This window comes from Austrofundulus limnaeus, unplaced genomic scaffold, assembly GCF_001266775.1.
Source record: "Austrofundulus limnaeus strain Quisiro unplaced genomic scaffold, Austrofundulus_limnaeus-1.0 Scaffold236, whole genome shotgun sequence".
Lineage (NCBI taxonomy): Eukaryota > Metazoa > Chordata > Actinopteri > Cyprinodontiformes > Rivulidae > Austrofundulus > Austrofundulus limnaeus.
Genome location: NW_013952638.1, coordinates 299,513 through 315,263, shown reverse-complemented (window position 1 = coordinate 315,263; position 15,751 = coordinate 299,513). Strand labels below are relative to the sequence as shown.

General features: G+C 39.6%; 2 protein-coding genes across 4 annotated transcripts in view; one reads left to right on the top strand and one right to left on the bottom strand.

The window, feature by feature from the left end:
• The window catches only part of gucy2f (guanylate cyclase 2F, retinal), a gene marked incomplete at its 5' end in the record, with an annotated part of 22,975 nt that extends 20,613 nt beyond the window's left edge, over positions 1–2,362 (top strand). Inside the window, 1 exon segment of the mRNA XM_014019938.1 lies at positions 1,560–2,362. Coding sequence (XP_013875392.1) covers positions 1,560–1,636 — 77 coding nt within the window.
• A 2,805-nt stretch (positions 2,363–5,167) lies between these two features.
• On the bottom strand, positions 5,168–8,477 carry serpinh1b (serpin peptidase inhibitor, clade H (heat shock protein 47), member 1b). Of its 3 annotated transcripts, XM_014019935.1 has the most exons (8): positions 8,356–8,477; positions 7,978–8,009; positions 7,317–7,466; positions 7,025–7,217; positions 6,673–6,943; positions 6,497–6,595; positions 6,176–6,408; positions 5,168–6,080 (listed from the first exon to the last, which is right to left on the bottom strand). In XM_014019935.1, exons 3-8 carry the CDS (start codon positions 7,433–7,435, stop codon positions 5,778–5,780), a joined length of 1,218 nt encoding a protein of 405 aa, XP_013875389.1. In that variant the 5' UTR covers positions 7,436–7,466; positions 7,978–8,009; positions 8,356–8,477; the 3' UTR covers positions 5,168–5,777. The 3 variants fall into 3 exon arrangements, with proteins under 3 accessions (XP_013875389.1, XP_013875388.1, XP_013875391.1); XM_014019934.1 differs by having other exon boundaries at positions 7,978–8,477; XM_014019937.1 differs by lacking the exon at positions 7,978–8,009.
• Positions 8,478–15,751: the final 7,274 nt, after the last annotated feature.

The window sequence follows — 15,751 nt, the reverse complement described above, 5'->3', positions numbered from 1 at the left end:
CAACTCTTCTGATCATTCTTTTCACTCGGCTTTCCATGCCTTTTTACACCTCCCTTTCTTCATGTGTTCAATACTTTTTCCCTGTGCCATTCCACATTATTACAAATAACTTCATTTCTGGACATTTATGGTTTGATTTCTTTGTATGTATGGATCACTTGGGTTGTTACCAACATCTGGTGAACATTTCATGTCATTAGCACCTCTAGTAATATATTTACTGAGAAAAATGGTGACGTGTTCAATACTTATTTTACCCGCTGTATATGGTTAGATTTATATTATATTTCTAGAGCAGAGACATGTTTTCATTATTCTATATTCAAACTCATTTTCATGTATCTGCAATCTTTATTGCATATACACACAGATAATCCACGACATATGACCCATTTGCCCCCAAACTGGACCATGATGCTTTGCGACAGGCAAAAATGGTGGTATCTTATAACAAAAGAGTCCATGGTTGCCATAGCCACCCCCTGGCTCGGCCCCTGGCCACAGTCACACAACAGGYGCTGTCTTTAAATTGGGAATTTTGTCAGATAACGCAGTATTTGAAGAGGAAAAATCTGAGCTGCAGTACAKTGGAAGTCAACAAGAGTCTTGTTGCATAATCTCGAGATTCTGGGGAGAGTCCAGAGAAGATCTAAYTCCTAAAGAAATGAAAGACACACTGAGCAGAAAAAATATAAACTTGTGCTTTAAGTATAAACTATATAAGAAGTGGAACGTTTGAGGGAATAAGATCTAAATTTTCCAAATTCAGATAGCTCAAAGGTTAACTCATGACAAATTCAACTTCTAAGCTGAACACTTTGTGGTGAAATATTTAAGAATCATAAAACATAYAGTGAAAACAGGTCTCAAAAAGTCAGCTCACACTGTGACTTAAACCTTGATAAGATTCCACTGTGAGGTAAGACTGAACTATGAAACAACTCACTTCACTAAAATTCTATTCTCGTAGAAAAAAGCTTTTGTTGCTCTTTTCTGTGGAGTCACATGATTCGATGTTTGTTTGTATTATTTTGTTTTCGGTTTTTCTAATGCTGCAGAAGGAAATGTATCACCTCTTAATAAACTGTTGCATTGCATTAAACATGTAAAACTGCTGTCTGTGGACCTAAACATCAAATGTCACCTCAGGGAAGACAACCACGGGCTCAGGCCCGAGGACGTAGCTGCCTACAGGAGAAAGAAAGCAGAGAAAAAGGCTTGACGCACTCAGTTAGGACTCAGGAGGTACAAACCTGCATGCTGCCCCGGTGTTGTGTTACGTGTTGTGAAGGTTTTACCCTGGCTGTATGTTTGATGTGACCTAGAGTTTTCTCTCATTGACTCCTAACTCTAACTGAAGGATCGTCTCAGTAATCTTCTGATCTGACTCTTAAAAAAAAGCTCATTTCTGGTTTCCAGCTTTCGATTTGTCCTGTGGTTTCTTTGTTTTGTTATAGTGGCAGCCTTTGTTGTGCTTGTATCATCTCATCCCTGCCTAAAGTGAAATGTTCTCTAAGATACAGCAAAGGCTTTAACTTCATGTTTTCTGTTGACCAGGGACAACTGGCAAGAGATGGTGACAGATGAGATCAAGACTCATTTCCGCAAGGCCAACAGGCAGGTGGACAAAAAGTGAATGGATGAGAAGAAGGAAGAGGAGATTTGTTTAAAGGAGGAACATCAGCAGGAGGATGAGGCTGGAAGAGCCAGCCTCTCGGTGTGGCCTAATGCAGACTTCTTTAAGAGGATTGTTCATCGACTGGCTAATCTTCCTGCAGCCAGCACAGCGGAACACGGTGCTAATGTAATGAGAGAGAGAGAGAGAGAGAGAGAGAGAGGTCACATGATCTGCCTACCTGTCTGCTGCCAGAACAGCAGGAACCTGCTCCTTAATGAAGGATGGACCCATTCGATCCTCTCTAAACTCTCTGACCACTGAGTGGTCAACAGGGCGACCGCAGGGTCACCTGTCCACAGACTGACTGAACGCCCCCAACGCCTATTTCATGCTGACYTTTTTATTCACGGTGTCTGTTTGTAGGTAACTCAGATGAGGTTCTTAGCTGCTGTTATAATAATATTAACTATCCAAATGCTGCTATRGTGTCCACGTGTCTGAAAGAGAAAACAGCTGCTGCTTTTTTTGTGTGTGTGCTTAATTATCCCACCCCTACAAGTTTTTTTTTGGACCAAACACATTTTGTTTAGTATAAGAATAAAAGAGTTGGGTTATGAAAATTTTTCTCTGTTTTTGCCCTGTGAGTCAATTAAAATCTCAACTTCCTCACAGGGAAACACAAAGGTCCTGTCTGTATGGAGGACCGAAACTGACATAAATAAAAATAAAAGGAGAAATATATAAATGGGCCAATAAAGAAATAAATACACTTAAAATGCGTCAGTTTTATTTTTTTTTTGCATTTTTCTGTTTCCTGTTTTTATTTTACTTTCTGCATTTCTGCCTCATTATGCAAATTGGGTGGGCGGTCCTTCTTGGGTCAGCTCCTCTCCTATTAATGACAAGATYGAGCAGGAGCCATGTGTAGATGTGCAGAAGTTTAAAGTTTAGTTTAACACAAAGGCACAGGTAAGGGGTTTTTTTCTTGCCTTTGTTTTAAACTTTCAGCTTTAAGCTAAACTGAGGCAAGTAAAAGGGAATATACGTAAATATTATAAATTATCTGCTAAAATATATTGTTTGTTGGAACTAAGATGGAAAATAACTATGATGGTCAAATAAATAAAAAAAACATGAGGGAAAGTCCTCCTTTTTTAAAATTAATTTATGCAGTTTAAGTGTTTTTTTTATTGGGCCATTTATCTATTCCTATTTTTATTTTTAACAATGTCAGTTTCYGTCCTGCATATTTCTGCATTACTCTGGACATCATTATTAAGGTTATCTGATGTGTTTATACCTGTTGTCTATAAGCAAACAGATTTTTTCTTAGTGAGGAATTTTAATGGAGATTTCTAAAACCTTTYTTTTTGTTGGGTCTGTGTTAAATAATGTTTTTTTATGGCCGGTATTACGTTTTTCCAAAGTAGAAGACGTTAAAACCATAAAAAAGCTGTTGTTGTAGTTGTATAGTTTTTTTTTTTCATCTCATTATATTATGAATCTGTCAACATTCAAATGTGATCATGTATTGAAAAAGGTACTGACTGGGGGAAATATGAACATTAAAAAGCATAAAATTCAACTTGGCTTCCATCCTCTGTGCAGAAATAGTAAATATTAGTGTTCCTGTTCATTTCATATTTTATAAGGTATTTCACCATACAGAGTAGTGATTAGCACATTCAAAAGTAATCAGCACAAAGGTGAATGTTTTTCCCATCAGTTATGGTCAAAATGGTGGAAAATAAATATTAGAGAAGATACACAAGAATGCGAATAATTTCTGATTTTTTTTCAAAACATTATTGTTACAAGAAGTATCTCTGAATGATCTCTGATTCGGTTTTATTGGTTTGTGTTATTCATTTATTGTTTTAGGAGTGTTAATGTGTAAAAAAAATAATGGGAAAGAGATAGTTATTGCAGTCATTTCCATGCAGACAGTTAATTTTTAACATGGACAAGTTTGAATTAATTTATTTTTATTTTAATATAGAAATGAATTACAATGACATACTTAAGTCACTGGCTATAAAACATAAATTAATTCTTAGCAAGAGACACTTCATTTGGTTGTTTAAAATTATCTTGTTCCCATTTTTTAAACTGTCATCAGACAGGCTCTGTATAATCTTTAACCAGTTTAAAAAAATCTTTCTCTGTAATTTGAAGTTGATAAACCCGTAGACTTGAATAACCTCCTTGAATAAACCAGACATTCTCGCCATCTAGTGGTGATGCATTAGTGTCACAACATTTTTGTTAGAATTGTTTGGACAAAAAAGTATTTACAAAAAGTSTCTGTAGTACAGAGAGGGCCTTTAATTTTTGGGGTCTGTTTTTTTTTTTTCAAAAATGTGTTAATTTAAGACTGAATATAAGCTCTTTAAGTCCCAAACATATTTAACTCAACAATTTCATTATCTTATTTTTCACCACAACTGGACAGAATAGTGGCTTGTGTTTCCTGAGGCCAATACAAGCAACATTTTTATTTATTTTTTATTTTTTTTGAAGCATTTTCTTCACTTTACCTTTTATATTTACAATAGAACAACAGTAGTCAATGAATTAAATTCTTCCCTCTGCTGTACTTGTACAACAGACAGATGAGAGGAAAWGCATCTAAAAACAAAGTAAAAGGAATCACAAAGTATAAAAAGATACTTTTAGATAGAAATAGATGTACTCTTAAAAGTACAGGTCCCAATTATGAATTGGGTGTCAACACTTAAAAGAATCTGTTTAACAATAAGCCAAGTGTTAGTACATTTTTAGAAAAGGGAAAGTGAAATAACTTTAAATTCAAATAAAACTGTTTGCATGTGCAGCTTTTATTTTATTTTATTTATACTATACATTCCTGTTATAATTYCAATGCAAATTAAAATGTTTCTGTAAATCACTGTCACAATATTTGTGTCGTCAACTTGAAGGTGATTTGTTATTCTTTACAGCCACCAGGGGGCGCTGTGCTTCTGTATATGAAAATCTGCTGCAGGATTTCATTCATCAAAAAAAAAAACTGCATTGTTTTATTTAATACCGTATTTTCTTATTTTATTGCTGCTACAAATGTTCAACTAATAAACTGCAAGACAAATGATTCAGCTGTAAAACAAAAACCACGGTTGCTGTCTGTTATCAGCAGCCACCTTTTCGGTCAGGTTTGAGACACTTGTGATAAAGCTTCCCCGATCACCATGAGAGCCCTGCACCCCAGTCTTTTTTTTAAATTTTATTTAATTTAATTTATTTAATTTTATTTTTTTACAAGCTGCATTGTTTATGGGAGAAGTGGTTAGACAAAAATTGTCTGCGTCTCGGCTGGATTAGCAGACAGAAGGCAGGAGAGCCCTTATTGTTGAATCTCTGCAATCCAGACATGGAAGGCGTGTTTGAGCTCCAGTCGGCTGGAAACGTTATCTCTAAATGTTGACACGTGCTCACTGGAGCGCTCACATTCCTCTGTTCAACYCTCGGAAAAGACAAGCATTTGTATTGGGTTGATTTTCTGAAGCCAGAAGTAGAACAACCATGCTGAAGTCTTTTTAAAATTAATTTATTGAGAAACAAATATTCACATACTATAACATAATCACACAGTCTGAACAGCTGCTCTGCGGAAAACAAAACAAAAACAAAAAAAAGTCACCTACAGCAACACAATGACAAATCATGAATGGACAGAGAGCACAAGTAGGACCAGATATTTACCACCTTTTCACTGCAAGCTCAGCTGGAGCCGAGGAACAGCTCAGTGCAAAACGGAGGCAAAATGAACAGGAATCTGTGAAAACAAAGCTTGTGCAAAGATCTTTTTTTCTTTCTTTAAACATTAAAGATAGTGGAAGAAAACGCACATGGGTCTCGGTAGGACCAACACCGGCAAAATAAGATGTTAAATACAAAACAAACCACGCTTAATATAAGCATGTACGCCGACTGATGTTGGTCTATGGAGTCGAAAATTTAAAATGTCTACAAATCGCCTTTGAATTTTTGTACTCAGATATCCAGTCCACAGATTGTCTATTGGAAGTGCTCTTGAGGTAACAGTCACACCAATAAAAACACACCAACACACACACACACACAWACAGTTTCCTGCCATGGTTTCACAAGTTTAAAATCTACCCAGCACCATTCTTTAACATTATAGCTCATCGCGCATCTTGTCTCCCTTCGGTCTAACCACCCTGCCGATGTACAGGATGGAGTTGGTCTTGTTGTCTTTCACCAGGAAAATGAAGGGGTGGTCCACGTAGAAAAGTTTGGGGTTCCGCAGCTTCTCTGTGCCGAAGATGCTGGTGTCGTACGGGTTTCCCTCGATGCTCAGCTCCAGGGCCGACGCGTGGAAGACGTTGGACAGGTACAGGTCCTTCTTCCCGGAGATGTTGGACAGGTCAGCCTTGGACTTGTCCACAGCCTCAGTCAGGCCGAGTTCAGCCAGGTATTTCTGGAACCACACAAGAAAACAAAGGTGGAATCAGTCAAAACTCCAACAGCAGATTTGTAAACTCTCCAATGTATTTGTTTGACTGAATCGTTTACCTGCAGGTTGTGGCTGACTTCGACGGAGATTTTGGGAAGGGAGATAGCCACGGCTTTGTTCTCCATCTTGCTGAGCCAGGTGTCCACCTGCTTCCTTGTCAGCAGCTTCTCCAGGCGCTCCAGAGGCTCCAGGTGGTACGGCATGATAAGGATCATGGAGGCCTGCTTCTGGCCCAGAGGCATGTTCAGCACGTAGAGCTGGTTCTCTTTGTCCTCGAGGAAGTCGTAGAGACCTGCGTGGAGCCCAGACATCAGATCAGATCATCTCGGGTGTTCGTGTTGGCACACGTTGGGAAGACAAWAACAACATCAGAGACTTGCCTGTGCGGTGCATCATGGGAACTCCCACTGTAAAGGAGCGGGTCACCAGGAAACCTCGGTTGTCGACCATTTTTTCGTGGAATTTCTCGTCCCAGTGAGCTGCGGGACACAACAACAACYAAACTCAGACACTCTTATCCCCACAGTTTCTCAGATCAGTTAAGATCTGTACTCACGCTTGAAGAACATGGCGTTGACGATCATGGCGCCGTCCGGGTTCTCCACGTCCTTGGTGACCTCGGGCAGCTTGCCGTCCGTGGACTTGGCCGCCCACTCGTTGATGGAGTTCACTGCGCTCCTCTTGTCCCTGAGGTTGATCTTGGAGTGGTCGTAGTTGTAGTGCTTCTTGCTGCTCTTCACGAAGTCGTCGGCGAAGGAGACGGAGCTGGGCCCGTAGAGGCGGTTGTTGATCTTCCAGGTTGAGTTGCGGGTCTTYGCATCACTCACCTGAAAGTAACGCGTGTGCTCAATAACGTTCAGAGATTCTAGTTTAAACGTTCTCCCTGTGTGGATCAGTATGGCGTTTACCTCGGAGAGGAGCTCCGACAGGCCCGAGTGCAGGTGCTCATCCTTGAGCTTGTCGGCACTGAGGACGGTTTTGACCTGAGAGGCGGTGGAGGCCTTACCCCCGAGAGCCACCAACCCCAAAGAGGAGGCGACGACGACYGGAGAGACCACAATGTTCTCCGTGGTTTTGTCCTTCGCCATGGTTTGGTASAGGCTGAAATTTTAACAAAATCAAACAGACAGAAACTTTACTTTTGCCGTTCAGTCATGAAAAACCGTGCAGCAGTTTCACACTAAAAGCATGTTTAAAGACCTGAAGGCCAGGTTGGCACTCTTTTCAGCCAGCGTGGTGGCGTGGCTGCTCAGCTTCTTTTCSTCTGCGGCGGCCGCGAAGGCCAGCAGACAAACAGCGACAACGTTAATCATCCACATCCTGTCTGGTTCCAAACACAGCTGCAGCAGCCTGCAGGGAGCGAACAACAAGAAAGCACGACACGTTGAGAAAACCGAGAAAACTGGTGAAACAAACTAATCTAGCAGAGTTGTACTTATTTATTCAAACTCTTTTTCATAAAAGCAAAAAAAAAGTTAATGTAAGGCCTTTAAATGGGAAAGCCTTCAGATGTGATCAGTGCCACGTCAGCAGCTGAAAGCTGAAGCTGTGTGCTGACCTCAGACTGAAATATGATGCTTGACTTCTTTACTTCATTGTGCTTCTTGATGCACAATGTTCTTTAGATAATTTAAAAAACACACTTGTAATGTAGAGCAGTCTCTGAGCCCCTGAAGGGTGTGTGATCCTGCAGGATGTGTCGAACTCAATCACAAACAGTTTCAAACAAAGAGCTAAATTTGTAGCCTGAGGCTGGGAATAAGCAGCCACAATGGCATCCTGTTTGCAGAGGGATGTCTGCTGCATCTCTTTAAATTTGCACATTCATCAGACAGATTGAATTCATTTCACTTTTGGATACCTGGAGACGTTTTCAAGTCTGCGATTTTCATTCTGAAAGACAAAAAGTGGATGTTGTAATCTGCACAGGGGAAGAGGCGAGAACATTTTCAGCTTCTGGCTGAAACAGAAACATTTTCTATCACACTCTCTCTTTTTTTCCTCCTCTTTGTTTCTCTTTTGAAGCAGATTTTCCAAAAGGCTGACTTCACTTCAAACACTTTTCCTGGGGTTGATCTGATTGAAAGTGGTGGCTAAGCTTTGACACAAAAGAGCAGAGAAAAAGCAGCAGGGTTAAAAGGGAGGAATGCAAAGCTGAACTGTAACCTTCAAGCAGAAGCGGTCCGTTCAGCCTCCACGTTCCTCCCTGAAACAACAAGAGTTATTCTTCACTCCTCACCTGGCYCAGGTTCTCAGGGCTTCTTCTCTCGCTCGGCTCCAGTGGGTGGCATAACTGGGACGCTCTCTGCAGCTCTATATATCCATGAAGGGAATTTTCTAGAAAATGGGAATGGGATATTCAAATAAGGACGTGTGTTTGCTCAGGAAGTTGGGAGCTGGGACGTCCCCCTTTCTCTGCTGGAATCACAGGGTGGAATGGCTGAAGGTTAACTCCTCCTGACTGGTCTGGGATCAGCGTGGAAACTTTCCCACTGCAACTAGAGACACAAACTCAGAGGAACTCTGATCGGAGGCCAGCTGCTGATGTTCGGACGTCCCGCTTGGACTTTTTGCTTCTGATGCAGAGCGCTGACTCAATCCTCAACTCTGGTTTCATCACTTGCAAAATACAATAAAAACTGATGTTTTTTTCCTATAAAATGAAGTATTTCTGCACATGTTTAAGTGTTTGTCACTTTGTTGCACATTTGAGCAAATGCACTTTTTTATAACATCTGAAAGGATTCATTGTTTCCTCGTATTTTCAGAATAAAAGCTTGTATTGTGTCTTTTATTTCCTCACTGCTGCGGAGAAGAAAACGTCTCATAGTGTTAAAAGTTTCATTCAGTGGTGTTGGAGCTTCGGAGAAGCAGTGAGCGCTGTTATCCCACRCCCCACCCCATAGTGCCACGTGTCTCCAACTCAGCAGCAGGGTGGATGAAGGATGGGGGTGCTAAGATAAATGCTGACATTAACTAAAGTAGAACCCCCTTTTTCTTAAATGCCTTTTTTTTTTGTTTAACTAAAAAAAATTCTAATTCTACAAAATGTTGAAACTGTTTTCTCTTTTTATTGATTTATTTTTGTACAAAAAGCAAAAGAAAGCATTAAGGAAGACATTATAAAAAGCAATGAAAAATAATGAACTAAGATTATTCATTATGCATGTAACTATCCTGCATTATGATCAGCATTATAAACTACTGTCTTAATCTCTGAATCTACTTTTTTTACAGCATCCCATGCAGCTGAAGAATGGTTAGCTTTTTTTTCCCTCCACAGTGACACGTCAAGGGAGGCTTCCAGAACATTCCTCAGCGAGACTAAAGCAAAAAAAAAAAAAAAAAAAGGAAAAATAACTCAGGCTAAGCCAGTGTTGCATTTCTGCACAGATCTATGGGGTCTAGATTAAAGTGTGGTACAGAACAAATTAAACCCTCATCATCCCTCCTCATAAATACCCTGGTCCCAGTCCTGGGGGGGTTGTAAAGGACCCTTAAAATTCCTCATTATGTGCAGAGTGAGGGCAAAACCTGGGTCAACAAAGTCCCATCAGAGCTGTTAATGTCCAGTGAAAAGACTGATGGGATATACAGGAAGTCATGGATTCATGATGAGGACAGGAAACTGAAGAAAGAATAATTACCAGTTTTGATAAAAGTTTCTGTTTTTCCTTTGGGTTTTTACTTTTTGCCAGTTTTTCTTCTGTTTTCATTTCCCCAAAAATTACATCAAACCAAATCACTCAACTGAGAACAGTGAGCTGGAAGTGCTGGTAGTGGTACTTCATATAACACAGACTAAATTGGTAAAAACAGAAACATTTCCCTATAGACGTCAAAGGGAATTTGGGAATCGGAGTGAAAAAACCATTCAGGCTTTCTCGAAGAAGGTTGAGTTCAAGGCTGAAAGCTTTTTTCAGATAAATTGTTTTARTGAGCTTCATAGAAAAGGTGACAAGTAAAGATTAAAACTCAAGGGTAATTTGCTAAAATAAATGTTGTGGGGCTCATTTTCTAGGGGCCTCCCCACTCACAGAATAGTCTTTGTGTTGTTCGAATGTACAGTGAGTGCATATCTGCAGAGTTTTACCCAGAAAGAGTGAGTTTGATGCAACATTTCACCAAGTGCAAAGCTGAAGATCACGTAGGATGACAAGAGCTGGGCACGTGTTTTCAGGAGCAGGGAGGAGCAACTTCTTACATAACAGCACTAAAGAGATGCTATTTGAGAACGTCTGGGCGTCTTTGCTCCGACCTCAGCAGAAGTCAGAAGAACATTCTTTGCTTTTGCCCTCAACTTAAAGCCAAGCGCACAGAAATGACTACGTGTACCTCACTAATAAATTACAAGTATATTTCCTCGAGGAATGCATGTCGCCCATCATCTTTCATACCAGAGATTTAAACTAAAAATCCTCTTATGCAAAGAAGGGATGGAGTCGTAACTCATAGCCTCAGGCTAAACTTTGAAGTTTTGCCAAATGAATTACTGCTCAGAAAAGGTGTTAAGGATGACTCTCGGCTATTACCAAACCTAAGTATATCCCAACACCTTTAAAATGAACTAATTTACAGCTATTTTTGTGTTGGCTAARGTTGATTAGCTGTGGCAGCCACCTTAAACTGAATTGACTCCGAAAGGATATTAACTGTAGAGGTGCAGCTAAAGATCACTTTCTGGCAGTGTCAGTAAAATACATTGATTGGTTCATGAAATATTTTTGCTGACAGACAGAAGAAAATGATTCCAACATTTACTGCCCAAGTTTTAAGCTCAGTTATTGTTCAACTTTTGTGCTTAAATTATAAGTATAGGGGATAAAGCTCAGTCACGACCACACTAACATTTAGCTCAAAATTAGCACAAGCTGTAGCCATTTTTGTTTAAGGTCAGTTGGCTGTGGCGGCCATCACAAAATCTGCTGACTCCAAAAGTAAAGTTAATCAGCGATAGAGATACTGATGATTACTTTTTGCAAGTTTCATTTAAATCAGTCCAGTGGTTCATGAGATAATCTGCTAATTCAGAAGACTGTGAGCAATCCGGACGTCTTTCCTGCACAACCGGCTTCCTGCTTAACTCCTCCAGATGTGTTTGGTTTCCTCCACAGGAGATATAAACTGTTTACTAACTCCGGTTCAGACTGAACCCCGCCTAAAAGATCTGAGGTTTGAAACAGGCTTCCTTTTAATTAAAATAATCTCAGCATTTTAAATTTCTCCAGAATAATCAAGTCATTTTGTCACTCTCTGTTATGAAAGTCACATGAAGGAGGCAGAGTGCAGCTGCCACAAAGACCATGATGCAACAGTGGAGGAATGTTTCTGCTCAGCTGTATGATGTCTGAGGACAGGAAGTCACTTTACGAACAGGCTGCTGTTTGTTTCCTGAGACATGCTGCAGTTTAAAATTTATGTTATGTTATTCTTTTTATATCAATTTCAGGGGGGGGGAAAATCCAACGAGCCTCGAAACAAGCATTAAAGAAAAAATTTTAGAAGAACCAAACCACTGCACTAAACAGGTTTTTTTCATTGGTTTGATGTTTTCTTAGATTTCTATATTTATAAAACTCACTAGATTTTCACACATAACTCATTAACTTTCACAGTCTGATTCAAAATGGCCACTGAAGCTAAGCTAACCTAGCAGACACAAATGGATGTACAGTAATTCAATCAGTTTCAGAGTTTTGAGCTGAAGTTGAAATGTTTATTTATCCTCCAAGTATATGATCACACCGTTATTAAAACTTTAAATGCTGTAGAGAACTCTGTCAGTAAAATATCCCCTTAATAAACACTGGATGGATTTTAATGAAACTGTCAGAAGTTCATTATTTGATGTGAAGATTAASTTTTGGACTCAACCCAGATCAAGATGATTGCCACACCTAATCAACCCTAGATAACAAATTATTTGAGATTTACAGATATTAGATTTTTTAAATATGTGGTAGTAGTTGAGAGTCATACTCAACATATTACTTAAACACTGACATTTGCAATCACACATAATATCATACTATAACCTGAGATTTTGCTACTTTAATGTTACTTTTTTCTCTAATAAATCATGTTGTAACAAAAAATGATCTGACCTTTCACTTTGTTGTTACCYGTCTGTTGCTCAGTTCCCTAAGTTAAGCATTTTTTTTCTAATCTCAATTCAAATTTCTCTAAAAAACTGAAACTTGAAGTAAACTTTATTTTGTCAGTTTATCCACTAACCATTGGCATGAGTCACTGGAAGAAACTGGTGGGCTGGTTGGACAGGAAATCCTGCTACTTAACAGTTTTTACTTGTTAAAAAAAATAATACTGTAAAATAAGTATTATTTATAAAAAAAAAATGTGTTAAGTTAAAGCTGAGCAATATGTTCCTTCAGAACTCTGTGCTGTGATCACACATCAAGACGTGCCAAGTGTTTACAGATATGAGTGGAAATAGAATGTCCACCCACTTTCATTCACCTATCAGAACATAAGGATGATCGGATCTTTAGCGGGTTCTAAAARTAGTTAAATCTAACCTCAAGTGTGCAAAGATACAATAAATATTCCACTTTTTTTAATTAAAGAAAATACAAACTAAAAGGAAAAAGCTGTGTGGGGAAAATTATAAAGTCTCCTCCTGCTGTGGATAAGCTGCATCATCATCATAGTGTGACCAGGTGTGTGTGTGTGTGTGTGTGTGTGTGCGTGCGTGCGTGCGTGCGTGTGTGTGTATTAGCAAAATGTCAACGTAAAGACATCAGCTATGAGCTCAGAGAATTCACTGCTGTTTGGGAAAGGTTAAAGGTCAGATTCAAACTACTCAAAACAGTATTTGCAAATGGAAAATATTTCAGACCTCTGGCAGTCTTCTCAGAAGMGACAGTCCCAACAGATTCACCCAAATGTGCAGAGAATTTGACAAAAAATAATGAATAAAAAAAAAGCCAAAAGCTCCATCACAGGCTCTAAGCCTCATTAGCAGGTTAAAGGTTAAAGTTCATAACAATAGAAAAAAAAGAAGGGTGGAAGCGTTGTCAAACTTTCTTTCTTTTAATGGAAAATGGCGGCATGAGTTTGGTTTAAACAGTTAAATCTGACTGAACCAAAGGAATTCTTTATTTTAGTTTAGTTTAGTTTAGTTTAGTTTAGTTTAGTTTAGTTTAGTTTAGTTTAGTTTAGTTTAGTTTAGTTTAGTTTGTTTTGTTTGACTAACAAATGGACAAAAAGCCATAATTTTAATGGATGAAACCAAAAGCTGGTGATGAAAACACAGACCAAGGGCGCCCTCTGGTGGTTGACTTTCAAAGTGTCCTAATACTGAACAGTTATTTTATCTAAAGTCAGGGTTACATTTTCTAATGTGGAACTGATTTAAATTTAGACATAAACAGCCTGACTTTCCTTACTGTCCTGTAGGAAAACAAATGGAAAAGATAGAAATTATTACAAAAATTACTCGTGAACAAACATTATCTAAACTCTCAAACAGAAACAGTGGAACATATTTGATTTCTGTTAGAGATTCTTACCATAAAGAATGCGTTACAAARAGACAACCACTAGATGGAGAAAAAAACAACCAAATTAATCACACAGCATCTTCACTTGATGAGAAAAGAATTGAAAACTTCACTGAACACTAAAATATGAAAAAAGATTAAAACAGTGTTCCACAAGACATTTTTAGAAAGCCAGTCGAGTCTAAGAGTTATTAAATTTCTAAATCTTACAGCAACATTTCCTTATTTTTTCTTTTTTAAAAAAGGACTGGTGTTCTTTAAACGAATGTCTATCACCCGTTGTCTTTCATGCGTTATATTTGTTTCGTTTATGTTATCACGCTCAAAGCAGGCTCTGTCTTGTGAGTGACTCTCAGCTACTACCACCACAATATTTAGCTCAGTATCTGTAGAACTGACTGAGAACATCATTGTTGWGTTTTCTCGAGTCAGTTCCATCTTTATTTGAGTTGGCTCCAAACCTCAATAGGCTGTAGACATARATTCAATGATTATTTCCTGGAAATGTCAGTAAAATATGTTTGTTGGTTCATGCGATTTCTCTAACAGACAGACGATCTGGGTTAAATGGGTCAGTCTGACTGTTTGTGTTGATTTTCCTCCACATGTCCTCCATGTTCCACCTTCTARCTGCTCTGTGAGACTCAGTTTCCTTTCAGATTTAGACACGAACACAGTGACCCGTCCTGCTGAGAGGATCCCCTGCAGGCTGCCCCGCCTCCTCCTCCTTCCTGTCTGMGGATGCTGGCTGGCATTTTAACATGGGAGAAGTTCAAAACCAAACAGCTGGAGATGCTGACTAATGCCAGGCTGCAGCGAGCGGAGCGGGGAGGCCCGGCTCAGCCACATCATGTCAGGATGGGTGATAGGAAGTCCTCCTGAGAGGAACATTTCCCTGCTCCACCACATGGAGAGACCCCTGCAGAGGTGTGTGTGTGTATGTGCGTGCGTGCGTGCATGAGTGTGTGTGTACTTGTTTCTACTACAAGGTGAGGACCATTTGTGCCAGTTACTATCAAAGTGAGGTCTTTGTTGTAGAGTGATGACCTCTTCAATGTCCTCACTTCGTTTGCAGCTCTGCTGTGCTTTAGTTAGGTTTAGAGGTATGATGTGAAATAAGTTTTGGTTCAGGTTAGAGTTAACTACAGACCAGTATCATGGGATTCATGTTCAATCTGAGTCTGAAGCTGGAGAAGGTACCACAGCTGTGGAAGACCTCCTGTGTGGTACCTGGGCCCAAGACCAAACACCTGAAAGACCTCAGCAGCTACAGGCCGGTAGCTCTGGCATCGCATCTAATGAAGACCTTCGAGAGGCTGGTCCTCAACCATCTACGCCCCCTAGGAAGGGTCAGAGCAGACTCTACCTGCTGAGGAGGCTGAGGTCTTTTGGAGTGCAGGGGGTGCTCCTGAAGACCTTTTTTGACTCTGTGGTGGCATCAGCCATCTTCTACGGGGTGGTTAGCTGGAGCGGCAGCTTATCTGCAGCAGAGAGGAAGCTGTTAGATAAGCTCATCAGGAAGGCCAGCTCTGTGCTGGGATGCCCCCTTGACACAGTGCAGGTGGTGGGAGACAGAAGAGCTCTGACTAAAATAACATCATTGATAAACAACATCTCCCACACCAGGCATGAAGCTGTGGCTGAACTGGAGAGCTCCTTCAGTGGCAGACTGCTGCAACCGAGGTGCACAAAGGAGCGTTATCATAGATCCTTCCTCCCAGCAGCTGTCAGACTATAACCAGCACCACACCCAAAAATCATAATGTTTACAAATATCTCAATAAGTGTTTACACACTAACTGCTGCACAATCATTTGCACTGTTACTATTCATTGTAATTACTCAAATGAACAATCATTTGCACCATACTCTGTTGTAATTGCACATCTGTGTTTTCTGTCTGTATTGTGATACGTCACTTTACAGTTATTGGTCTGTTGAGATTGTTCTTGCACTCCAAACAGGCAATTTCTGATTCCTAATGTTGGATTCTGAAATAAAACACCTTTTTCTATTCTTGCACAATTCTTTACATTATATTTTTATTATTAGAAGTCGTATCATGGCTAGTAAGTGTTAATTTTGTTTTGTGTGTACTGTCTATAGTTTGTAAAG